The sequence below is a fragment of the Kogia breviceps genome, chromosome 17, assembly GCF_026419965.1.
Source record: "Kogia breviceps isolate mKogBre1 chromosome 17, mKogBre1 haplotype 1, whole genome shotgun sequence".
Taxonomy (NCBI): Eukaryota; Metazoa; Chordata; class Mammalia; order Artiodactyla; family Physeteridae; genus Kogia; species Kogia breviceps.
In genome coordinates, this window is record NC_081326.1 from 70,842,757 (window position 1) to 70,868,981 (window position 26,225).

Consider the following 26,225-nt stretch of genomic DNA (forward strand, 5'->3'; position numbering starts at 1 on the left):
GCGATGGCAACTCAGAACAGAAATAGCTACAGCAATAAACAGGCAGTTTAAGAAGTCTCTGCACTTTAACAGCTGAACTTGAAGCAGCTTAGAGACGGATGACTCTCTGTAATTAGTACATCAGTTTCCATACAAGGAGGAATGGATCAGCATTAGACAGAGAAAGAAACAGAAGGCAGAGCTCGATAAAAGACCAGGAAAGAGCAAGGCACCAGAACAGGACTAAATTAGAGTCTCTGTGCCAGGTATTTGCAGCTGAGACTCCTCTACCCAAGTGAGGTTGTAGGTAACCAAGCCTTATTCAACAGTTAATCTGTGTATTAGTCTAAGCTAACTGTTCAGTAAGCTGTACAGTTCATTTTATAGTATGAGCTCAGTTATTCTTTTTTTTTTAATTGGAGTATTTTTGCTTTACAATGTTGTGTTAGTTTCTGCTGTGCAAAGAACTGAATCAGCTCTATGTGTATACATATATCCCCTCCCTCTTGGACCTCCCCCCACCCCATCCCACCCCTCTAGGCCATCACAGAGCACCGAGCTGAGCTCCCTGTGCTCTACAGCAGCTTCCCACTAGCTGTCTGTTTTACACACGGTCATGTATTTACGTCAATCCTAATCTCCCAATTCGTCCCACCCTCCCCTTCCCCCACTGTGTCCACATGCCTGTTCTCTACATCTGCCTCTCTATTCCTGCCCAGCAAATAGGTTCATCTGGACCATTTTTCTAGATTCCACATATATGCACTAATATATTCTTATGGTTTATAAAAACCTCAGGAAAAGAGCTTCCGGTGGCCCCAGACAGGGTACACACAGAAACCGGGACTCCTGGGTCCTAAAGTCAGCCTCCCCTCTCCTGCCCATCACCCAGACACCAGCCCGTGAGGATAAGCCACGGAAACCTACTGTGTTCACGGCTGTTGCCCCACTCCCACCCCCGACCCTCGACCTTTTCTCCAGGAGTAAAAGCTGGAGGAAGGCTTAGAGGGACGGGAGCAGTCTCACCGAAGCCTCGTAAATGAACCTGGTCAGATCAACCATCTGGCTGCTCAGGTACCATTTTCTTTTAACTTCTTGGTTCTAGAGTGTATGTTTATAGACGTAAAAAGACTATGGATAAGTGCAGCTACTCTATGCTAGAGTGACTGTGTTTTTCAGAGAAAGAGGAGATTTTAAAACTCCATACTTACATCTCCTAGAATATTTCAATGTGTAGCCATGGGATCTCTTATTATAAATCGAAGAAGCAAGGGAAAAAGTGGTACTTCCTCCACTCAGACCTAATTTCCACATTCAGCTTCTCCACTTGCCCAGTTACTACACACACAAGAGTGGTTGGAGCTTGGATAATTCCTCTTTGTAAATTTTACCAGAAAACTTCTTATCTCCAGTGTATGAGGGCAGGTTGGACTGGGAGAAGGAGGGGACCTAAAGGAATTAGCACTGAACTTCAAAGAGCTTTTTATTTCATGATTAGAGAATTCTTGTTTGATTAGGTAACCTAAAGGCACCGCACCACTTAACCTCCCCCATCTGCTCTGGGTGGGCTGAATCATGTATAAAACTCTGGACCACACATCACATGTCTAGACCCTCTTTAAAGTCAAAAGCGGGGAGATGTGTTACCAGCATGATTTCTGCATTAAATTCTTGCACCCACTGGCATACACGCAAAGGGTTTAATCGGGCCCTTTATAGCTCAGTATCTCTCTTCGTACATATCAACTGGCAAACGTTTCTAACAGAAACCTTCACCCATTCTGGCCTATCTCTTCTAAGACACAGTAATGAGCTCCTCTGGGAAACAGAAATGAATAAACAGGAATAGATCACTTTAAAGAAGCCAATACAAGTGAAAAATTAGATTCGCAAGCAGGTAAAGGAGAGGCTAATTACTCAATTCTTTTCTACTTCATTAAAAGATACCCAACGGCTTCCCTGGTGGCGCAGTGGTTGAGAGTCCGCCTGCCGATGCAGGGGACACGGATTCGTGCCCTGGTCCAGGAGGATCCCACATGCCGCGGAGCGGCTGGGCCCGTGAGCCATGGCCGCTGAGCCTGCGCGCCCGGAGCCTGTGCTCCGCAACGGGAGAGGCCACAGCAGTGAGAGGCCCGCGTTACACACACACACACACAAAAAAAAAAAAAAAAAAAAAGATACCCACAAAAAAAAAAAAAAAAAAAAAGATACCCAAGAGGATTCATTTAACAGTGAGTTCCTCTACCGTATTTTAAGATTTCTAACTCACAAGCATTTGATTTGCTAGAACTATCTGGGAGATGAGATGCAGAAAAGAAGTGGCACTTTCTGAGTGCTCCTACATCCCATCCACTTTATGTAAGGCACTTTACATTTTCCTTCACTCTGTCAATCAACAAAAATTTATTGAGCACCTACTACAAGTCAGGCACTGTTAGGTGCTGGGGATACAAAACAAAACCAATAGAGTAAGTCAAAAATCCCTGCTTGAGGAACTTACAGTCTAGTGGAAGACACAGAAAATCATGAAAATATATATATATTACACATTAGAGAAAGACAGCTCTAAGAAGAAACAGTAAGAAACATGGAAGAAAGTATGAAGTTAGTGGGAGAGTTCCAGTGGGAGAGACAAACAAGAAAACTACACAGTACACTAGAGAAAGATAAGCCAAAAGAAAAACATAAACACGAGGGGATTTGGGATGATCTGGTGGAATGTTAAGATTTCAAACACACAGTGTAGCCAGGGAAGGCCTTCCTGAGAGAAGGACTCTCGCGTGGGATCTGAAGGCCGTGAACGAAGTATCCATTCAGGAATCTGGCGGGGAGAGCACACCAGGCAGGGGGAGGGCAGGTGCCCTGAGATGGGCATGTACGTGGCAGACCTGCAGGGCAGGGAGGAGACCGATCCGTCTGGAGAGGTGAGAGTCAGGGGAGAGCAGCGCAGATGAGGCCAGAGAAGGGGCCGGGGTGAACGGGTCAGAGAGATCACAGTTAGGATTTGGCAGTTACTCTGAGACGCGTGCAGCAGGACAGACTGTGGGGACAGGGCAGGAGAAGCAGGAAAAGCAGCTGGGATGCTCCTGCAAGAACAGACGCAAGAGGGGCCAGCGGCCAAGCCGTGGGGACGCCCAGAAGGGGCAGAATTCTGGATCACGTCGAGGCAAGGACACACAGGATTCGCTGAAGGACCATGTGCAGGGTGGGAGCAAGACAGCCAGGAGTGACTCGAAGTTTGTGACCCGAGCGCCTGAAAAGGAGCCGCAATACCGAGATGGGGTAGAGCGGGGGTCGGCAACCCACGGCCCATGGGCCAACTCCAGCCTGCTTCCTGTTTTGTAACAGCGGGGGGTTAAGAATGGCTTTGACATGTCTGTTTAGGTCTTCTGCCCATTTTTGGATTGGGTTGTTTGGGTTTTTTTGTTATTGAGCTGCATGGGTTGCTTATAAATTTTGGAGATTAATCCTTTGTCAGTTGCTTCATTTGCAACTATTTTCTCCCATTCTGAGGGTTGTCTTTTCGTCTTGTTTATGGTTTTCTTTGCTGTGCAAAAACTTTTAAGTTTCATTAGGTCCCATTTGCTTATTTTTGTTTTTATTTCCATTTCTCTAGGAGGTGGGTCAAAAAGGATCTTGCTGTGATTTATGTCATAGAGTGTTCTGCCTATGTCTTCCTCTAAGAGTCATTTCTACAAAGAAGATATACAGATTGCCAACAAACACATGAAAGAATGCTCAACATCATTAATCATTAGAGAAATGCAAATCAAAACTACAATGAGATATCATCTCACACAGGTCAGATTGGCCATCATCAAAAACTCTAGAAACAATAAATGCTGGAGAGGGTGTGGAGAAAAGGGAACCCTCTTGCACTGTTGGTGGGAATGTAAATTGATACAGCCGCTATGGAGAACAGTATGGAGGTTCCTTAAAAAACTACAAATAGAACTACCATACAACCCCGCAATCCCACTACTGGGCATATACCCTGAGAAAACCATAATTCAAAGAGTCATGTACCAAAACGTTCATTGCAGTTCTATTTACAATAGCCAGGTCATGGAAGCAACCTAAGTGTCCATCAACAGACGAATGGATAAAGAAGATGTGGCACATATATACAATGGAATATTACTCAGCCATAAAAAGAAACGAAACTGAGTTATTTGTAATGAGGTGGATAGACCTGGAGTCTGTCATACAGAGTGAAGTAAGTCAGAAGGAGAAAAACAAATACCGTATGCTAACACATATATATGGAATCTAAGAAAAAAGAATGTCATGAAGAGATTAGTGGTAGGACTGGAATAAAACACAGACCTACTAGAGCATGGACTTGAGGATATGGGGAGGGGGAAGGGTAAGCTGTGACGAAGTGAGAGAGTGGCAGGGACATATATACACTACCAAACGTAGGGTGGATAGCTAGTGGGAAGCAGCCGCATAGCACAGGGAGATCAGCTCAGTGCTTTGTGTCCACCTAGAGGGGTGGGATAGGGAGGGTGGGAGAGAGGGTGATGCAAGAGGGAAGAGATATGGGAACATATGTATATGTATAACTGATTCACTTTGTTGTAAAGCAGAAACTAACCACCATTGTAAAGCAATTATACTCCAATAAAGATGTTTAAAAAAAAAAAAAGAATGGTTTTGACACATTTCAAGGTTTGTGAAAACAAACAAACTAACTGAAACGAAGAATATGCCACTGGAAGCCCTAGGTGGCACTCAAAACCTAAAAAAAGTACTGTGCCTTTACAGAGTTTGGTGGCCCCTGGACCGCAGGAGATGCACGTGCTAAGTCTGAGGGGCCTTCCCGACACAGGCGCAGAGGCCGAGCGGGCAGCAGGAGACGCAGGGCTTAAGGCCGGGGGCGAGCACGGGGCTGCAAATGCAAGTTCGGAAGCCTTCACGGAAACGGTGCGTGAAGCCACAAGGCAGAGAGGATCGCCTAGGGCGAGGGTGCAGCAGGAAGAGTCCTCGGATTGCGCCCTGCGGCCCTGCAAGATGTAGAGGTCAGAGCTGAGGGGGCACAAGGAGAGGGGACTGAGGGGCGGCCAGAAGCGTGGGAAGAAGCCCAGACGAGGGGGGCGCGTCGCCTGCCCTTCCAACCTCGCAGCCACTAGGCGAAGGAGGTATAATTATCCCCACTTCACTGAGGAGGAGACTGAGGCTCAGAGAAGGCACTGGGCCAAGGCCACCCTACCAGGCAGTGGCAGGCAAGACTGAAGCCTCCCCAGCTCTGCCTGCGCCACGTAGCTTCTCTGAGAAGCAACCTGCTCAACTGTTACTGGTACAACTGCACGGAAAACCAGATAATTTCAGGCAGGCTCTAAAGCCAGGCCTACTTCTAAATAAAGAGCTAACTATGGTTACAGGCTGGGAGCCTCATCGAGGTGGCCAGGCCCCTAGTAGGAGCATATTTCCCCGAGGAATTCAAAGCATGTTTCAGCTGGTGTCAAACAGCTCGTGAGGCCATCCAGTTTACCCGAAGAAATAATAACTAAATGAGAAAAAACGAGATGTCCACAAAAAAAAAAAAGAAGAAAAAGGAATAATATATGCATGCATAATATTATAATTTTTAAAACAGTATCTTGCAAAACAATGTACTAGAGCAAAGATCATCAAAACAATCCAAAATCCCAGAATACCCCCAACATCTTGAGAAATTCTGGCATTTCAGAACAAAATGGAAAGGACTGATTTCTCAATAAATATGCTGAGTCAACTGATAACTGTTGAGAAACAAAGAATCCTATGACAGACCTTGCACCAGAATAAATGTCAAGAATATTAAGTTTCTTAAATGTTATAAACGCACAAAATAAAACTTGAAGAAAATACAAAAGAATTTCCCCCTAAGATGGGGAAGGTTTCTTTTAACATAGAGAAATAAATGGAAATTGGAAAGAGACTGATAAATTTAAATATGCTAGTCATCCAGCATCTATATATAAAAAGATACACTAAAAACACAGAAGCAAATGGTAAGTTGGAGGGAAATATGTGCACACTATGACAAACCAGTGAGATACAAAAAGCTTTCAGAAGTCAGCAAACTAAAATGTGAGTACTACCAAAAAATGGGTGAGAGAAGTAACTAAAGTTTTTTAAAGCTTTTTTAAAACTGAGAAGGAAAAGAATAGCCTATGTGATGTACAGAACAGATCACCAGTGGAGATGAACAGCTGGTCTACAACCCAGGACTCCACTCACTCACCAGGCTGGCCTTTGAGACGGCCTGACACCACAGCAAGCGTCAAAACAGACACACAAAGGAGTCCCAGCAGGCCTGGGGAAGAAGTGGTCACCCCAAAGTTAGACCAGAGAAAATGACATTGCACCGCACATTTCCACATCCGAAGCACTCCATTACACTTGCCTCCTAGAATCACAGAGCGTCAAGGCTAAAGAGACCCAAGAAACGTTAAGGTGTCACGTCCTTATTTTGCAGCATAACAAGACCGAGGCCCAAGCAGGGAAGCAGGCTGCCCACGAGGACGCCCCTGTCCCACTGTCCTCCCGGGGGGTCACACCCGAGGACCGATGCCCTGCTGCCCAGACTGGCGAGTGTGTGAAAAGAAGACATGACTTTACAAATACCTCATCCTCCCAAGAACGTCAGGAAAGAACATGAAGAGTAACAGTGCAAACTTCCCGCTTTGTTAAGAAAATATTTCATGAAGTCTTTTGGGAAGGTCGTGTTACTGCTTTGACTCCACACAGGTATCTGTCCATCTGAACTCCCCTTCCTGCTGAAGAGCTCGGGGAAGCAAGTGAAGTGACAGGCGGGACAGGCTGAGTGTCCCTGGGATGCCTGCTGTGACACCACGACTCACACCAACCCCATCCCTGCATGACCCAGGACGGCCTGTCCACGATCCCTGGTCAGACGCGCGCCCCACCTTCTCAAAGCCTTTCGGCACCGAGCCCAGACCTCGGAGCCGGGCACGAGGCCACGGTGCCCTTCCCAGCCCCCCAGACCTGCCCTCACAGCCCAGTGGACACGCCACACCTCCCTGGCTCTGGGGACGGCTGCTTCTCGTAACTGGCACTGTTTTCATTAGGGATTTCAGTGAATATCGTGCGACCATGTCAAGAAATACCATTGAGGCTTATTGCTGGCAGAGGTGTAAGAACTCACGAATAACTACGGGACTTAATGCTTTCGTTACTCAGGATATGACCGCGTTACTGTCGTTGTCTCTTTAATTACTTTGACTATGGATTTTTAAATTTACAGCGCACTGCTTAAGTCTGAATAGCAGGGCTCTGGCTCTGGTTCAGCCTGAGGCAAGCCCCCATCCTCAATTCTGACGAATCCCAGGCCGAGCATTCGGCCGAGCCCCTCGAGCTCCCGGATGGCACACAGGTGTCACAGCAGGCAGCCCAGGGACACTCAGCCTGTCCCGCCTGTCACTTCACTTGCTTCCCTGAGCTCTTGGAACAATCTTAAAATAAAGGTAGAGCCTAACGGCTGGATCATCCTCTACGCTCTGAAATCAAAACTCTCTGTTGAAATCACTTCAGTTTTTATAGTGGACTCCGATTTTTGTATATCATTGTGCTAAAATAACAACTCATTGGTAGAGCTTATTAATCTCATTACATTTAATATTGACGAGACCCTGACAGAACTGGGGTTCTGAAGGAAAGTTTTAAATGTTATAGGTTTTTTATGGTTTGGCTGCCTGTCTTCCTAAAGTAATTTTGTGATTCAGCCTTTCTTTCTCTGTCGGGCCCCCCTCAGGGTGGCCCTTCCCAGTCACGGAGACGCACACCCTCCTCCCAGAGCTCCCCGCGCCTCGCGCCGCCTCCCCCATGGCCCGCCAGCTCCTCTGCCTCCTGCTGGCCTAGACACTTCTGGAAGGCAGGAACTGTTCCTTCTTGACCCTGTACCCCAGGCAGAGGGCAGCACACAGGAGGAACTGGGTCAGTGGCTCTTGGTGAATGAATAAAACCCGAAATCCATGTAGGTGTACTTTATCGAGGTCAAACCTGCCCAAATGCTGTTTGTATGTTAGACTGAGTCTCACTGTGGACTGAGTACGGAAACCCTGAGGTAGCATCCCCTGGAAGCGTCAAGTCAGGTGTGGTCACGGCCACCCCTCAAGACCGTCAGGCTCGGGTGGGGATGGAGGGCTGAACAGGACTGAAACTTCCAGATCAAGGCCTCCCGAGGATGCCTTATTCCCTGAAGGAGCGTCCCCTCCACATCCACCCCCAACAAGTGCACGCACACGCGCACACACACACACGCGCGCGCACACTCTCTCTCTCTCTCTCTCACACACACACACACGCACGCACGCACGCACGCACGCACAGAGCGAGTGTTTAGCCAGCACCGGTGGGGCCGGCACGGCTCCAGCACTGAGCACAGAGCAGTGAGGAAGCAGGTGAGCTCACTCTGGTCTCCTTCACCACGGACATTCCAAGGACAGAGGCTCCTTCCTGCTCGAGGCGCAGCCACGGTCTCCGCTGGACTCCGGATGTAAGATTCCAGCCACAAGTCTAGGGGAAAAGCTGCCTGTGGGGTCGCTCACTCACCGTCAGCCGTGTGCAGGAGCTTGTGGCTTTTCAGCGTCCCCTTTGACTTGAACTTCTTGCCACACAGGTCGCACAGGTGGGTCTTCTCGGCGCTGTGGCGGTTCATGTGAGCCTTGAGGTTGCTCTTGCTGCGGGCCGCGTACTCACACAAAGAGCATTTGAAGGGCTTCACGCCTGCCGCAGGAGAAAGAGCAGACATACACGCGTATTCACGTATACGTGTGTGTATCAGAAGGAACATATACGTCTACACATGTGCACACACACCTCCTGGTCCCTTCTGAACAAACCCGTGCACCCGCTGGTCCCTGAGCACGCCGCACACTTCCCCAGGCCACGCTCCCACCCGCGCTACGCCTTCCACCTAGGACGCCCTCTCCTCCTGGGCCTGCGGTAGAACTCCTTGCGCCCCCAGCAGCGCACCCAGCTCCCGCCTGTCGCTGCTGCTGCTGCTCTGCTCACAGCACTGGACAGCGAGTAGCGGACACCTCCTCTCCCCACAGTCTGGAACCTCTGAGGGCACAGACTCGAGCATTTGGAGCAGCAGACGTTCATTCACCTGAGTTGAGTTAAAGTGACAAAAATTAACCAAGGGCCTTGGCAAAAGTCACCAGGATCAGGCACGCAGGATCACATGTGAGAGCATATTGTAGGTCATGAAATAAGCAGAGCTTTACAACGCTAGTCGCCGCGGTTGGGCTAACGGCTCGACTGCGGGGGCGTCTTACCATTTGGCTACTCCTCCTTCGTTCCACAGACATCTACCGAGGACCTACTCTGTAGTAAACACCGAGGGCTGATTTCAAGGCGAGAAGCCCTGGCCCGGCCTTCCCTGCCCAGAGGGAATGGACCAGCAAAGGGCCCTTACCACCCGGTGTGACGCGCTGATGGCGGAGGGGAGCTGTGCCTGCACCTGCCCGCGGGGTATGACGGGCACGTTTCAGTGAGCCCAGCACGGCCACCCCTCGTCTGCACTACCTGCGACCTTGCAGTCGAGGAGGCCAGGCTTTAACGAGGCTGCGGGGCGCGCCCGGCGGCACAGCGCGGAGGCGCATGCGTGCTGGTCAGCCGAAGAGCAGCTCCCAGCCTCGGCTTCGGTCCTGCCCCTCTGCCGTGTCCAGGTTCCTATTGCATCAGCTACCGCTCTCGTGGCCGAACCGTTCACTTGATCCCATATCGTAGGAGAGACTTATTCCGTCCCCCTGCGGAGCCGTCCTTCCTGTTGGCCTGCCAGCAGCACGGCAGGTTGCTAACTCACAGGAAGGGCTCTCCCGGGCCCCAGGGCTCCGAGCCTCATCACCTGGAGGGTGGCGTCCTCTTCCGGGGAGCAGAGGCACAGCCCCGCCGTCGCTAACTGCACCCTGACCTCCAACTGCGCAGCGTCCCAGAGCGCGGCCCACACCTCCCTTCACAGGCGAGCCCCCCAAGGCACGGCCTACCTTCCTCCTCCCCGCCCGGCTTCGTCTCCACCCAGGTCTTCCCCCGCCGCCGGAATCAGAGGACCCGGCCGTCCTCCTGGCCTTCCTTCACCCGAGACACCAGCAGCTGCCCCCGCCCCGCCGCGCCTACCAGCACCAGCGCCCCGGGGCGGCCACCAGACTTCCCACCGTGACCAGGCCAGCGCGGCTGCTGCTCTCCTGAAGCTTGCTTTCCGCCCAGGAGCTGTGGTGATTTGCTCAACTACAGCTCCAACCAGAGCCGTGAAGAATGCACAGAGCTGCCCACCGCAACAGCAGCTGAGTAATGCCTTAAAGCTGGCTGACGGACACATTTCTCAGCACACTAAAGAAATTCTAACCACAGGGGATGTGGAGGTACAGCTTCCTCCTAAAGAATCCCCAAAGGAAACACAAAATCACAACGGGGCTCCATTTTGATGGAGGAATACTCACCTTCATGAGCCCAAATATGACGCTGAAGGTCTGAGCCATTCTTCATGAAATAGAAATCACAATACGGGCATTTCATGGCTCTCTTCCCAATGAGCCCTTTCAGCTGCACCCTCCTCCCGAGAACCTCGGAAATGGTGCTCATGGAAACCTCTAGAAGAAAAGCAGGATGATAACCAGAAGCAGCCCAAGAACCTCGGTTCAAGTTCGATGTAAGTGAGCCTCCTGACAGAGCCTGAACCTCCGGTCAATCCCAGCAGCTCTGAGGCGGCGAGTTAACATGTGCCTCGTGGCGTTCACGTGATAGGACTTTTGCCTAAAAAGTCAAACCAGAATCTAAGCGAGTCTCGGATCTAAATTTCTGTTAACACAAACTGTGAGGGATGGAGAAACAGTATCACAAGGCCACAGTAGGACAAAGGCAGAATGTGAAACCTCTCAGGAAAAGAGACCCAGTTTCCCCAACAAATCAACGTCATGGGGAAAAAAGCAGGGCTGGGGGTGTCCTGCAGAACACAAGAAACTCAGGTGACATAACAACTCGATTCAAACAAACCAGCTGTAAAAAGGAAAGTCTGTGTCAACTGAGGAAACTTTAAATGGACTAATACTAACTGATAATAAGAAACTACTTTTAATACTGTTCTAATGGTGATGTGTTAGTTCTGTTTTTTAAAAGTCCTTGTTAGTTGGAGATGGAGGCTGAAGCTTTCTTATGGGGAAATCACATCATGTTGGGATATACTGTAGAATATTTGAGGGAAAAAAGTGAGGGTCAGTTCCTGCCAGCAGCTTGACCAAACGTAGACAACTGTGGAAGCCGAGTTATGGGTACCTGGGTGTTCTTTATATTATTCTGCGTATTTTGTACACATTTGAAAATTTACATAATAAAAAATTTAAAATAATAAGCAAAAGTTGAAGGGGTTAAATGGGTATCCCTGGCCCACACTGGACACAGGTTCCACAGGACGCGGGTTAACACGGGGAGGACAGAACTGGGCGGTCAGAGAATCCCATAACCCACGGGGTCCCCACGGGGTCCCCACGTGGAGGAAGGCTGCAAGGCTCCCCGATCCCAGAAGAAACATGAGGGTTACTGCACTTCCGTTATTTCTTCATTTTTCTCCAATATCATCTTTAATCAGTGGGTCAGCTCCCCAGTAGGAGGAGCAGACACAAAGTAGGAGAAAGAGAAAAGGGACACGGACCTAGCTGCTCTGTTCCCCAGTTATGCGCACACAGCACACATCTGCACTCACGGGCCCCGAGCGATGTGGCACCGGGGGTCTGGGGACAAGCCAGATGGATGGCGGCCCTGCCTCAAGGCTCCTGGGCAGCGGAAGGATACCAGTGCCTAGAGTGCAGGGGTGAGCGCACCGTGACGGGCCACGTGGAGAGGGGGGCACCAAAGTCTCCCCAAGGTGACTCTGAGGGAGGACGTTGAGAATACACAGGAATTGACTGGGCAGAACCAAGGAGCGGGGTCCCAGGCGGTGAGAACAAAAGTGACAAAGGCAGGTGATGCCCAGGGAGTTTGGGGGTTGAGGACACTGACGGTGACGCTCACTCCAACTCACGGGGTTCCTTGGCCTGGGAGGGAGCCTACACCCCTCGTAAAGCATCACTTGGTTCAGGAACCAACAAAGGGCGCCAAGGAAGTAGAATCTGTGTCGGGTCTGCACTGGGTAAGTGACCCGTCTAAAGGCAGTCACAGTTACTATTAAAAGGGGAGGGGAGCACACAGAATTCTACTCAATACACTGTAATGGCCTCTATGGGAAAAGAATCTAAAAACAAAAAGAGTGGATAGATGTATATGTATAAATGACTCACTTTGCTGTACACCTGAAACTAACAGAACATTGTAAATCAACTATACTCTAATAAAAACTTGTTAGAAAAGCTGGGGGGAACCATGAGACTGGGGTAGACGTATCTGAAGACCAGATAAAAGGATAAAATGAAGCACATAATTATATAAACTCCTGAGCTTTAAAAGAAAGTTAATTCTTGCCCTTGAATTTACTTATATCTTTATTCCCTCTTATACTTCCACTTAATACAGTTGATATATAATGCTGTGTCTTAAAACAAACATAAGCATTTAAAAATCAATCTCCCACTCTAAGATGCATAACCTTACCGGGATGGTTGGTCTTGATATGTGACTTTATCAATCGATCTTCTGAAAAAGACTTTTCACACACAGGACAAGAATAACTCCTTTTGTCCTTAACAGAAAGAGAGCATAATCAATGGACTGTCTCGTTTAAACTCAGGCTCTGTGGAAAAATACCACCACCACCACCACCACCGTCACAGCTAGATGCACAGCGCGCCTTTCCCAGCGCCTGGCATGCAGCCCGCAGCCGGCCCTGCACAGCCCGGGGAGCTCAAGGGCAGTGGGGCAATGGGCTCACCTCCATTTCAGGAGGGAGGGACGGGCCTTAGAGACAACGGACCTGTGGGGGTGGCCAGGCCAGGGGAGGGCGGGGCTCGGCCTCGAGGTCTACCACGCAGACCAGGGCTGCTCCACAGCCCGACACGTATTCTGCCCTCCAGTGCTCAAGGCATGGGATGTGTGAGGGGTTCATAAAGTTATCTTATTGAGACTCATGACCACTCTTGAAGGACAGGCAGTATTTTGCTGTTACAGGTTAAGAAACCAAGACCAAGAGCAAAGAGCCCCAGGTCTGTGAGAAAGAGGCAGCGTCAGAACCCGCGGGGACGGACGCCCACACCAGCCTCCGACCACTCCAAGGGCAGGTCCCACCCAGGCTGCAGGTAAGGGGTTCGCTCTGTGCAGCTGCTGGCTCGTCAACCCACCTGCCTGCAGTGCTACGCTCTCAATTAGGAAGAAGCTTTTGTGAAGGATCACGCTATTGCTCATCCGCCTTTCCTCTCAGAGCTCACTTTAATGCCATTTCACATGACAGTTCTTCAGAGGGTGGGTGTTATAGGTTAAATTCTGCCCCCACAGATTCATGTGTTGAAGTCCTAGCCCCCAGTACCTCAGAATATGACCTCATTTGGAAATATGGTCATTACAGATGTAATTAGTTGAGTTTGCAGGCCCTAATCCAATATGACTAGTGTCCTTGAGTGGCATGGACTTATATATACACTACCAAATGTAAAACAGATAGCTAGTGGGAAGCAGCTGCATAGCACAGGGAGATCAGCTCGGTGCTTTGTGACCACCTAGAGGGGTGGGGTAGGGAGGGTGGGAGGGAGACGCCAGAGGGAGGGTATATGGGGATGTATGTATATGTATAGCTGATTCACTTTGTTATAAAGCAGAAACTAACACACCATTGTGAAGCAATTATACTTCAATAAAGATGTTAAAAAATAAAAAAGCTTTTAAAAAGAGGAAATGTAGACAGAGACCTGCAAGAGGGAGAATGCCATGTCTTCATGCGAGAAAGAAAATACCCAAACCCACCCCAAGAGAAGAAAATTACAAGCCAGTATCTCTCAAGAACATAGATGCAAATATTCTCAACAAAATATTAGCACATAAAACCCAAAATGTTTAAAAACAACTATACATCACAACCAAGTGGGATTTATCCCAGGTACAAGGTTGATTCAACATTCTAAAATCAATTAATGTAATCCATCACATCAACAGGCTAAGAAATAAAAATCACATGATAATATCAATAGAGGCAGAAAAATAATTTGGCAAAATCCAATGCCTATTCATGATAAGCTATCTCAGTAAAGCAGGAATAGAGGGGAACTTCCTCAACTTGATAAAGAATATCTACAGACAACCTATAGCTAACATTATACTTAATGGTGAGAAACCAGAGACTTTCCCACTAAGATTAGAAACAAAGTAAGGATGTCCCCTCCCAGCACTCCGTTTTAACATCATAGCTGAAGTCTTAGCTAATGCAGTAAGACAAGAAAAGGACATAAAAGATATAGAGATTGAGAAAGAAGAAATTAAAATTGTCTTCGTTTGCAGATGACATAATCACCTATGTAGAAATTCTAAAAGAACAGACAAAAACATTCCTGGAACTAACAAGCGATTATGGCAAGTTACAGGATACAAGGTTAATATACAAAAGTCAACTGCTTTCCTATATACTAGAAATGAACAAATGGAATTTGAAATTAAAAACACAATACTATTTACATTAGCACACAAAAAAATTCAGTGCTTAAGTATAAATCTAACAAAATATGTACAAGGTCTATTATGAGGAAAACTTCAAAACTGATAAAAGGAATCAAAGAACTAAATAAACGGAGAGCTATTCCAGGTTCAAGGATAGGAAGACTCACTGTTGTCAGACGACAGTTCTTCCCAATTTGATCTATGGATTCAATGCAATCTCAATCAAAATCCCAGCAAGTTATTTTGTGAGTGCTGACAAACTGATTATAAAGTTTATATGGAGAGGCAAAAGACCCAGAAGCCAACACAAAATACTGGAGGAGAAAAACAAAGTTGGAGAACTGACATTACTCAACTTCTAGACTTACGATAAAGCTACAGTGATGAAGAGTATGTGATATTGGTGAAATAACAGACAAATAGATCAAATGGAACAGAACAGAGTCCAGAAATAGACTCTCTTAAATACAGTCAACTGATCTTTGACACACGAGCAAATGCTACACAATGGATCAAAGATAGTTATCTCAGGCCTCCCTGGTGGCACAGTGGTTAAGAATCCACCTGCCAATGCCGGGGACACAGGTTTGAGTCCTGGTCCAGGAAGATCCCACATGCCACAGAGGAACTAAGTCCATGCACCACAACTACTGAGCCCGCGTGCCTAGAGCCCGTGCTCCGCAACAAGAGAAGCCACTGCAATGAGAAGTCCGCGCACCACAACGAAGAGTAGCCCCTGCTTGCCACAACTAGAGGAAGCCTGAGCGCAGCAACGAAGACCCAATGCAGCCAAAAATAAATAAATAAATTTTTTTTTTTTAAAAAGATAGTTATCTCAACAAATGATGCTGAAATTGGACAGGCACATGCAAAAGAAAAAAAATGAACCTAGACAAAAACTTTACACCCCTTCCACAAATATTAATTCATAATGGATCACAGATCTAAATGCAAAATACAAAACTAGAAAACTCCTAGAACACGTAGGAGAAAACCTGGATGACCTGGAGTATGGTATTGATTTTTTATATATAACACCAAAGGCATTATCCTTAAAAAAGAAAAGAATTGACAAACTAGACTCCATTAAAATTAAAAATTTATGCTCCGTGAAAGACGCTGTCAAGAGAATGAAAAAACAAGCCACAGATTGAGAGAAAATATTTTCAAAAGTTATATCTGATGAAATAGGCCAAAGACCTGAACAGACACCCTACCAAAGAGGATATACAAATGGCAAGTAAGCATATGGAACGTTGTTCCACATCATATGTCATCAGAAAAATGCAACTCTAAACAACAAGGTACCATTACATACCTACAGAATGAGTCAAGTCTAGAACACTGACAACACCAAGTGCCGGTGAGGATGTGGAGCAATGGAGACTCTCATGCTTTGCTGGTGGGGCTGCAAAATGGTGCAGACATTTTGGAAGACAGTCTGGCAGTTTCTCTCAAAACTGAAATACTCTTTACCATATGACCCAACAATTGCACTCCTTGGTATCTATCCTAATGAACTGAAAACTTATGTCCACACAAAAACCTACACACGGATGAAGCAGCGTTATTCCTAACTGCCCAAACTTAGAAGCAACCAAGATGTCCTTCAGCATATGAATGGACAAATTGTGGTGCAACCAAACAATGCAGTTATTCAGTGCTAAGAAAAGATGAGCCATCGAGCCATGAAAAGATGTGAAAGAGACTTAAATGCATATTACTAGGAGAAAAAGCCAATCTGAAAAGGCTACATAGTATATGATTCCAACTATAAGACATTCTGAAAACAGCAAAATGATGGCGACAGCAGAGGGATCCGCCCGCGGTAGCCAGGGAGTAGTGGGGAGAGAGGGGTGGACAGGAGGAGCGAGGAGCGTTTTCAGGGGAGTGAAGCTATGCCGCAGGATACTATAATGAGGGATGCGCATCATTAAACATTTGTCCAAATCCCCAAAATGTGCAGCACCAAGAGTGGACCCCAACGTAAACTAGGGACTCTGGGTGTCACTCAACGTGTCAACGTAGGTTCATCAACTGTAACGAAGGTAGCGCTAAGGTATGGGACGTCAAGAGTGCAGGAGGCTGTGCACGTGTGGCGATAGCACGTACGCGGGGAAATCTCCGCACTGTCTGCCCAGTTTTGCAGTGGCCGATGCCACCGACTTCCACCCAGGCTACATCACAGGGTCCAGCCTTGTCAATGCACTCCCGTCAGTGACCTCCTATGCCCGTGACCTTCGGGGTCACCCCATCCCTCCCGGCACCTGCAGGCAGGAACTGGTGCTCTCACGCCCTTTTGAAAGACGTCCGGGCGGCACACATCCTGGAGGAGGTCTGTCGCCACCCCCGGCTGCCCCAGTGCCCTCATTATCAGAGCTGATGGAGGCATTCAGAAGGGCTTTGAAGGCGTTTACACGGATCGCTCCTGAGTCCTTGCTATTTGATTTTTTTTCTTTTAATCTCTGATAGTCTGAAAGCAATTTATCTTAGCGCTCATCAGGGTCCCTCATTTCTTGATGCCTTTGAGGACTGTCGGAAGGGTGCCCGCAGTGGGAAAGGGTGCTGCAGAAGGGTGCACTCTAAGGACTCATTTATTTCTTTTTCAGAAACCTCGGTTCCCGACCGGAGATGAAAACCCAAACTGACACAGCAAACTCAAAAAGCACAGTGGTGAAAAGAGTTCTCGGCAGAGGAGGAGAGAGGGCCCCGTGCCGTAATGGCGGTAAAAGAGCCCAGCCCTCGCCGTTTGTTTGCTCCGATGGAAATGGCCTTCAAAGCCACACAGGACTCTTTGAAAGAAGTTAGGTGGCAGCAGGAGGCAGTGGCCGTGGGGTGTGGGGCGGAGGCGGGGTGGGAGCAGCTCCGGGGCTGAAGCTCCGAGTCCGGCTCGCAGCCCTGTGCGAACCCCGCCTTGGCCTACGCCTCTGTGGCAGGTTCCTCGGCCCCCCAAGCCACAGGGCGATTCTCAAGTCTGAAACCAGCGGTGGGTGGAAAATATCAAATCTACCTCCACCCTGCCACCACGTGTAGTAACGATCACATAAGTAGACCTATAAAGTATCTGACATCATGTTAAAAAAATAAGGTGGGAGATTCCACTTTGAACAATTTCTCAGGAATAAAAAGGCCACGGTTCCAGCATCTGCTGACCTCTATGGACTCACTCATTTATTCCTCAAACCTTCCGGGGCCCCTGTGTTGCGGCAGACACAGCACTGGGGACAAAGGTGGGAGACTCTGGCCCTGCCCTCAAGGGGTTCATAAGCTGGTGAGAACTGCCAGCACACAGCGGCCACTAATCATCGTGGGACACAGAGAAAGTGTGACGAAGACAGGAAAACTGACACATTGTGGCTAATTTAACAAGTTAGAAAAGAGCCAGAAAGGTGCTCCATATGGGATTTCGACTCCGGGCTCTTCCTGTCCACTGAGCGCTGCTCTGCTTTGCCAGGCCGTGCCCCTCACTTCTGGCCCTCGGGCTTGCTAACAGGCAGCTGTTTTAGACCCAGGAAACTCCGCTTGCCCGAGGTCCGCAGCACTGCGGATAGATGCTCAAACAGGGCAGCACAGGAACAGGCAGTCTGCGACCAGGTAAGAAAAGACCGTACTCTTGCAGCTCTTAGAAAGGAAAAATATTTTGTCCGATGGCTTTAGTTCAGTAACATTTTACTCTACTAAAAAAAAAAAAAAAAACTACAGACAGATCCATTTATTTCCAGAAAGATACTGGAGGTCGCTCCCTCTACTCCTCTGTGTTGGCAGTATATTATTTTAGTTTACTTCCAGCAAGCACATGTAAGATTTCATAAATACATTTACCTTTATAGCCAAATACAGCCTACACACTTCTCGAAGACAGGCATTAATTGTAAACGTTTATTGAAAGGCCACCACACCCTGGACGGAAGCACCACCACCACTGTTACTATTCCTCCTCCCTCGTCCTGCTACCGCTACTAAAAAGGAGGAGCTGGTGTAGACTGGCCTCCCCGTCACGCCTGGACCTGTGCTGGGTCCCTCACAATCGTTATCCCACTAACTTCCCACAGCCACCGCGGAGGCGGGGACTGCCACCCCACTTTACAGACGAGGGGTCAGAGAGGTTAGGCAGTGAAGCCAGAGCACTTGCAGATGGTGGAGTCTGAACGCAAGACCAAAACGTGCCCGCTCTTCCCAAGTGTGGACTTGTAACTGCTACAGTGCCCTGAGCGTCGGGTGCCTGAGAGATCTTCTGAGAAGGAACACAGGCCAGAGACAAAGGGGACAGGCTGACATATCCTGAACATCCACCATAAGCTCGACTTCCTGCTATGTCAAATGTCTGTATCAGGGCGAACTTATTTAAATAACAGGTTCCCAGGTCCGCCCCCCCCCAATTATGGTGGAGGTCTGAGCCAGGAATCTTATCCATAACGTGTACCCCCAAGTAATTCTGATTCAGGATGTCATAACTTACATGACCGGGGCCAATGACTTACAAAGTTATTTAATGGGACCTACACAGGAGGTCACCCATTTGACATCACCACCCAGAACATACTTTCACACACAGTGGCATATAAACACACTGAAACACAGGACAAATGGTCTCAGAAAACAATACCTATTACCTTGTCATGGGTAAACAGTGCTGATCGTTTCTATTTCATTCTATTCCATTTCATTTTTAAAATAAACTGGTTGTAATCCACTAATTTCACAACCCTATAATGGATCGTGACCTGGGGGCTGAGAAAACACTGACATGGCCGTTCTATACTTATTTTCTAGCTTAATACTCACAATCCTGAGAGGTTGGAGAGAGCACCATATCTCCATTTTAAAGGTGAGAAAACGGAGGCTTAGGGAAACTAAGCAGTTTGCCCAAGATCACAGAGGTGGATATGGGGTCTTAACTGTAACATGCTAGAACCCAAAGCCTGCCTTTTATTGTACAGAAAGCATGTGTTCTCAAGCCTCCCGTTCACAAAGTTTGCACAGTGCTGTAAATAAAATGGGTTTGCTCCAGTCATTGACTGACTACTTTGACCAGGTCCCCACGTTCCCTTGATGCCAACACATCCTCGACTCCAAGCCACACCACTTGGCTACCAATGGGAGGGAGGAGGTGGTAGGAAGAAGTTACATTAAATGTACACGCACCTTCCAGTCATTAGGTGTATCTTTAGCTAAGAAACGGCTGTTGAGAGTCACAGAAACGGGCACTCAGCCAAATTATCCCGGAGTCCTAGTGCAACCGGAACGGACGTGGCTATAGGCTCACCGTGGGAGGGACAGAGGGGGATGCATTCTACTTCAAATTTCCTTAGTTCTTCCACCACATGGGAATCTGCGTTGCAAAGAGCTAAGTGTTGGTTGGAATGTGAGGGCCCAACCAGACCTTCAGCGCACCTGGCCCCATCTCTCGGGTCACAGGCAAGGAAACCAAGGCCCACACGGACGTGCGGACTGGACCCAGGTCAGAACGGCCCCGGGCTCCCTGCCGGAGAGACGCCTCCCCACGCTTGACCAGCGTCCTTAGGCACCTTCACATCACAAAGCTCGTTTGTGCTCTGTCCTTGGAGCGTCACCACCACCCTGAGAAAGTGGGCTGCGGTATGCACACCATTATTGCATGTGTGTGTATATATATATATATATATATATATATATATATATATATATCTTAGGACTCCTTTTCCAGGAAGTGTCCAGAATGGGCAAATCCACGGAGACAGAAAGTAGACGGGTCATTGCCTAGGACTCAGGGAGGGGAACTAAGCGATAACAGACGATGGGAGGTCTTTCCGCCGTGTCACCGTCCCCTTGGTGCCTGTGGCTTCTTCACAGACATAAGTGATGGGCTCTAAAGACAAATGCGGTCTAAACGCAAGATACTGGAGCCTGTTTTCATCAAGAATGCTCTCTTCCCACGTCGGCGATGCGGTCCGCCTGCCTCAGGGAGAGCACGGAGTCACTCGGTGCCCCAGGTAAACGCGCGTGCGGCCTGTGAGTCAACAGGAGTAGCACATCTTTCGTGCCCCACGCGCACGGGGGGAGGTGGGGGGGAGAACAGGAACTGAGAGGTACCAAGTGACACACAGCCGCTGCCACGCAGTCACCCACACAAGCTCTGAGCCAGGTTCTTTACCTAGAGCACTCCATTTTAACCTCCCAATGACCCGGGAGGCCCGTACACATACACAAAGGCGTACACGTGCGCACACGTGCGTTGTGTGTTCAGGGGTGTGTGCGGTACGTGTGTGCACATCTGTGGATGGCATGGGTGGATGTGTCTGCGCATATGTGTGTATAGATACGTGTGTGTGTGTGTGTGTGTGTATACAAAGCTGGTATACTTTTTAATACATATTTTATATAGAAGGCTACCAAGTCTCAGAAAGGACAAGTGACTTGTCCAGCACCACACAGCCCGTGCAGATACTGGAGACAATACCTGAATCCAGGTATCCAACCCCAAAGCAGGTGCTCTCACCTACCCGCGAAACCCAAAGCACCCTGACTTCACCCCTGGTAACAAACTGCTGGAGCGTTCGTGATTTTTAGGCCAGAAAGCGGAGGTGGCGCATCAAGTTTCTGAAGCCTCATGGTGCGCAGTCTGCGGCCTAGAAAGGAACGCAGTTAAAGCAGAACCACACCTGGGGCCAGGTGCGCCTCCTTTAGAACTTGGAGAGTCTCAAATCACTCTCGGGTGTCAGCCTCTCAAGTTACAGTAGCATTTGCTAAAATGAACACTCACTCATTGTGTTACATGTCCAACACCCACCAGAGAATTACACACATTTTGCCACCATGAATATTAACAGCACCTTGAATTAACATATCACTTTTTTGGAAAGTGCTTTACAGACATTCTTCCATAGACTTTCCAAGAAATAGCACGGTAATGGCGACAACGGTGATCATCAGCGTTTCCCGTGCTCTCACTATGACCCGTACTTAGCACTTGACAGGCGCCACCTAACTCACTCTCTCAACAGCTTTTAGTGGCGGCTATTCTTATCATCACCCCTGCTATGAAGGGTTCTTTAAAAGGTCATTTAAGAAACCCTTGCTTTATTCCTATTCTGTAGATCTTTCTTCTGTAGATTTTCTCCGATGCTTAAAAATCTGCATAGAAAAGCAAATTTATTCAATGTAATCTTTTTTTCCAACATATGTGCGACTGTCCCTGTGACAGGGACCCTGGGATGGAGGCCTCTGTAAAGTGAAGGGCCTGCTTCGTGAGAAGGACCTCTCCGTTCTCCGGGGTGGACGCCCACACGCTGGGCTCACAGGGGGCAGGGCCACCTGTGTACGCATCACCGTGAGGAAGCAGGGGGCACCCGGGGGAGACGGGGCTGCCGCTCGGGCATACGCTACTTACCAGCTCTGTGTGCACTTTGAGATGTGCCTGCAGCTTATATTTATCTGGAGTCGAGTAGTCACAGCCGTCAGTGGGGCACTTCAGCAAGATGTTACTGTGTTTCTGAATTACATGGCGTTTAAGGCAGTTTTTGGTGATGGAGGAATAGTTACACTGGGAGCAATGATACAGATGTTCCCGGGTGTGGGTGCGGACATGCATGTCAAAATGCACTTGGTACCAAAAAAGTTTGCCTAAAAAAATATTTTCACATGAGAACAAGGAAGTTTCTTTTATCCTGAAGTTGATCTCTTTTAATTAGTATTATTTTTTAACTACTACATTTCTCTCCCTCTCGTGCTTGTCCGGGTCACCCTTCACACTTTGCACCACATCTCTGGCTGGACATGACTTTTCAAAGGTGGCAGGTGGCAAATATTCAGGGTGCTACTACTTCTGCATGACGTCACAGCTGGGAGAGGAGGAAACGGATGTTTATCGAGGACCAGTTACGGTGCCAACTACCTTTAGGCACACGCGTGAAATCAACGAGGCTCTAAACTCTGCTGACACCTGGGCCATCTACATCCTGTCCTGCCAGCTCTCCACGAGACCCAGAGGCCACGCTTTCACGGCGAGCTGGGAGGGTTGCATTCGGGGTCTCCCTACAAAGAGCTGCCGCCACTTCTGTGATCTCTCTCTGCTCATCTAGGACATGGCCACAGCTTAAAGCTCGACTTTAAACCTGTCACGTGCCAGAAGGAAGCCGCTTCTTGGCTAAAGTTCTGGCAGAGGCCGTGGGCTAAGCGTCCGCCTGCACGCCTGGCGGAGCCAGCACGGTTAGCTGTCCCGCCGTCCTGGCTGCCTGCACAGGCTTCACGTGCTAAACTGCACGCACCACGGTGCACATCACTATCTACGAAGGACGGCTAGCTCACTTAGAAGGCGTTCTGTGCAAAGAGACACGAGCTCAACTCAAACACCAGGTGACCCACAGCCAGGCGGGGACGGGAGGGGCTGCTGGGAAGAGAGCCCCCAGCCGCGCGCCCCGGCGCCCCCCTTACCACAGTATTCGCACTCCAGGTCGCCATACACCTTCCGGATCCTCTCGCACAGGCCGGTATTCATGCGCCTCTTCTGTAAACTGTCCAGGATCTTCATGAACGCAGTGATGCCCGCCCGGTACTCGGGGGCGGGCGTGCAAGAGCCAGGCCGGCACGGGGCCGCGTCCCTCCCACCAGCTCCCGGAGGAGGGTCCAAGGCCTCGGCTGGGTTCGCCCTGAGAGCCCTGCCGGGATCTGGGCCGTCGGATGGGAGGGCGGCCGCTTGCTGCCCTTCGGCCGGGGGGCTCTCGGCGCCCTGGGCTTCCGGGTCTGCTGCGGCGCCTTTGGCCTCGGACAGCAGCGGTGCGACGTCCTGGCCCCGAGCTGGAGGGGAACCTCCCCGCTGCGTGTGCAGGGTCTTCTCCGGAGCAGCCAGAGCTTCGGCAGAGGACGGACCGCTCTTCAACAGGAGCTCATCGGAAACCCCCGCGTGCGGACGAAGGTCCGAGGACACCGCGGAGGCGGCCAGCTCGCAGGGTGCTGGGGCGGCGGCTGAGCGCACAGGCGTGGGGGGCACCTCCGTTGGGGCCTTGGACCCCTCCTCGGGACGACCGTCCCCAGCGCCGGCCGCCTCCTTGGGCGCATTCACCCCCTGGAACACAAACTCCTCTTCGGCCAGCTGCGGCTGCCCGCCCAGGGCCTCCTGCTGGATGTCCCCGCCGGGCCCCAGGAGGCAGAAGCTCTGGTTGATGGAGCTGGTGAAGACCAGGGTCTCCTGGGCGGCCCCGTGCGCCTCCTTGATGTGGGCGCGCAGGCGGATGGAGCTGACGAACTTCTTGAGGCAGAGGGCGCAGACGTACACGAACGGGTGCTTCCTGACGTGCAGCTCCAGCGCCTGGTACTTGGTGGCCCCGTGGCCGCAGAGCTCGCAGGCGAAGGGCCACTTGTCACCGTGGACCAGCATGTGGCGGTCGCGGTCCAGCTCGTTCTTGAACTTGCGCTCGCAGATGTGGCAGTCGTAGAGCAGCTGCCGCTTGCCCTCCCTCGTCATCAGGCAGAGCTCGTCCAGGGCCTCCTGGACCTTCTTGTCCTGCGGGTCGTGTGCGTCGCGGATGTGCTTGATGAGGTTCTTGACGTCGGAGTACTTCTTCTTGCAGAAGCGGCAGTGCTGCTTGATCTTCTTGTGCACCCGCTCCACGTGCACCTTGAGGTGGCCCTTGCTCAGGCAGGTGAAGGGACAGCAGTCGCAGGCGAACTTCTCGCCCGTGTGCTTGCGCAGGTGCACGTTGAGGTTGGCCTTGATGGCGCTGGCGTAGCTGCACTGGGAGCACTTGTACGGCTTCTCGTTGGTGTGGATCCTCAGGTGGGCCTGCAGCGAGTGCTTGAACTTGAAGACCTTGTTGCAGTACTCACAGGTGAAGATCTTGAGCTGGGTGGGCCCGAGCCTAGGAACAGAAGACGGCACCGTTACCGGTGGAGGTCCCGCCCCTTCCTGATGACCCCTACTTCCTTCCAGCTGCCAAACACCAAAAAGGCTTACAAGTGAGCTCAAAGGGGCTGAGGATGGATGCATGCATTCACTCATCGGCACACGGGACGGGAAGACCTGGAGCGGACCAGGCGCACACGGCGAAGGAAGAGCGGGTCGCTGCTCCCCTGGCGCTGGGAGAGAGGAGACAGGCCTGCACACGGCTGCGGGACACTGTGCAAGTGGTGACAGGTGCGCGTGCAGGTAGAAGAGAAGGAGCCCTCTAACGGAGATTAAGGTCGTTGGGACGAGGGGACGCCTGAGTGGAGGGTGCAGAAGGAGGCGGAAGGAGGCAAGAGAAGGCGGGGGGGGGGGGGTGTCATCTGCTAGGCACACAGTAGCCAGCGGTGCTCCAAAGCTGACCCGGACGAGTCCCGAGCTGTTCTAACAGGACCGAACTCAGTCTGCTCCACAAAACTAGATACGACCTGCTTGGGTTTGTTCAATAGTTTTGATCATCCAGACTCGCCTGTTCATTCCATCAACTGTCAGGCTAACACTCTTTCTCTCTGCTGCAAGTCTCCACGTGAGGGCCACTCTTTCCTGAAAGACCCCTGGCCTTTCTCCACGTCCTCACTTCTCCCAGGAAAAGGGCACTGGCGTATCTGAGCGGGGACTTTAGAACAGGACCAAGCCTCCACGGCCGCGCTCACTCCTGCCTTTCTGGTGAGAAGGCGTCTGCCTGGGGACAGCACGTGACACGGTAGGCACTGAGCCGGGAGAGTCTCACGACAGCAGTCAGGGACCGAGGTGGGGGGAGGCGGGCGTGCAGGGCAGCCAGCGGGAGCTCAGCGTGACCTGCCCCAGGCTCCCTTCTCCCATGGCCCCACCGGTCATGGGCCTGATGTGTGAGCCCCTGTCTTCCTCCTCCTCCAGCATGGCTGGCTCAGAACTCAGACAGGGAAAATAAGGTTGCTCAATTGCCATTTGTTAAACTCAGACATCATTAATTAATAAATGATTGCCATTTTATTACCACTCGCCTACGGGTTTCGGGCACTGTGTTAGATTTTGTGTATGCGATAGCGAATGAAAGCCTGGTCTGCCTCACGGGTCCTCTCTCTCTCAATACGGCGACGTGTATGCTGAATGAGACGGTAATAGTAATCACAGCTAACAATTACTGAGTACTTACAACACTCAAGACTCTCTGCTAAGTATTTAATCTCAACGCTATCGTTATGCCCATTGTACAGGTGAGAAAACTGAGTATAACCCAAGGTCATACAGTTAGTAAGTGGTGAAGCCAGGATTTGAACCCCAGCGGACTAGAACCTGCACATTCTTCCACATCCTCCTACTGTCTGGAAACACTGTGAACACCAACCCCCCTCGCCGGTGGGACCGTACACGCGGAGAAGACCTCCTGTGCGGGGCTTCCATGGCTATTGGAACCGGTGTGCCTTGTTTCTGAAATCAACAAATGACAGTCACCAAAGTGCTGCAACTTGCACCCAGGACAGGAGTTGGCAGGTGAGCCCAGGAGGCAGGTGAGGCTTCCTCTCTCCATAACTGCTCCCTGGGGACTCTGCCCAGGATATCCAGGTAGGTCCTCGGAAACACTGACCATCATTTAGTGCCATTAATCAGACACCGTTAAGCTGTACCCACTGTAACTGTAAAGTCTATATTTATGGAACTATCCATACAACTGTGTTTGACCAACACAGGTTACCTTATGGTTTTTTTTGTTTGTTTGTTTGTTTGTTTTTTGCGGTACGCGGGCCTCTCACCGTTGTGGCCT

At 50.0% G+C, this 26,225-nt stretch overlaps 1 protein-coding gene across 1 annotated transcript in view; it reads right to left on the minus strand.

Annotated features, from left to right (window-relative positions):
* ZFAT (zinc finger and AT-hook domain containing) overlaps nucleotides 1–26,225 on the minus strand; it is a 154,213-nt gene that overhangs the window by 71,909 nt on the left and 56,079 nt on the right. Inside the window, exons 6-10 of the mRNA XM_059043620.2 lie at nucleotides 22,975–24,398; nucleotides 21,932–22,164; nucleotides 12,574–12,661; nucleotides 10,431–10,580; nucleotides 8,539–8,712 (exon numbers count right to left, since the gene is read on the minus strand). Coding sequence (XP_058899603.1) covers nucleotides 8,539–8,712; nucleotides 10,431–10,580; nucleotides 12,574–12,661; nucleotides 21,932–22,164; nucleotides 22,975–24,398 — 2,069 coding nt within the window. The remainder of the gene's footprint in view (nucleotides 1–8,538; nucleotides 8,713–10,430; nucleotides 10,581–12,573; nucleotides 12,662–21,931; nucleotides 22,165–22,974; nucleotides 24,399–26,225) is intronic.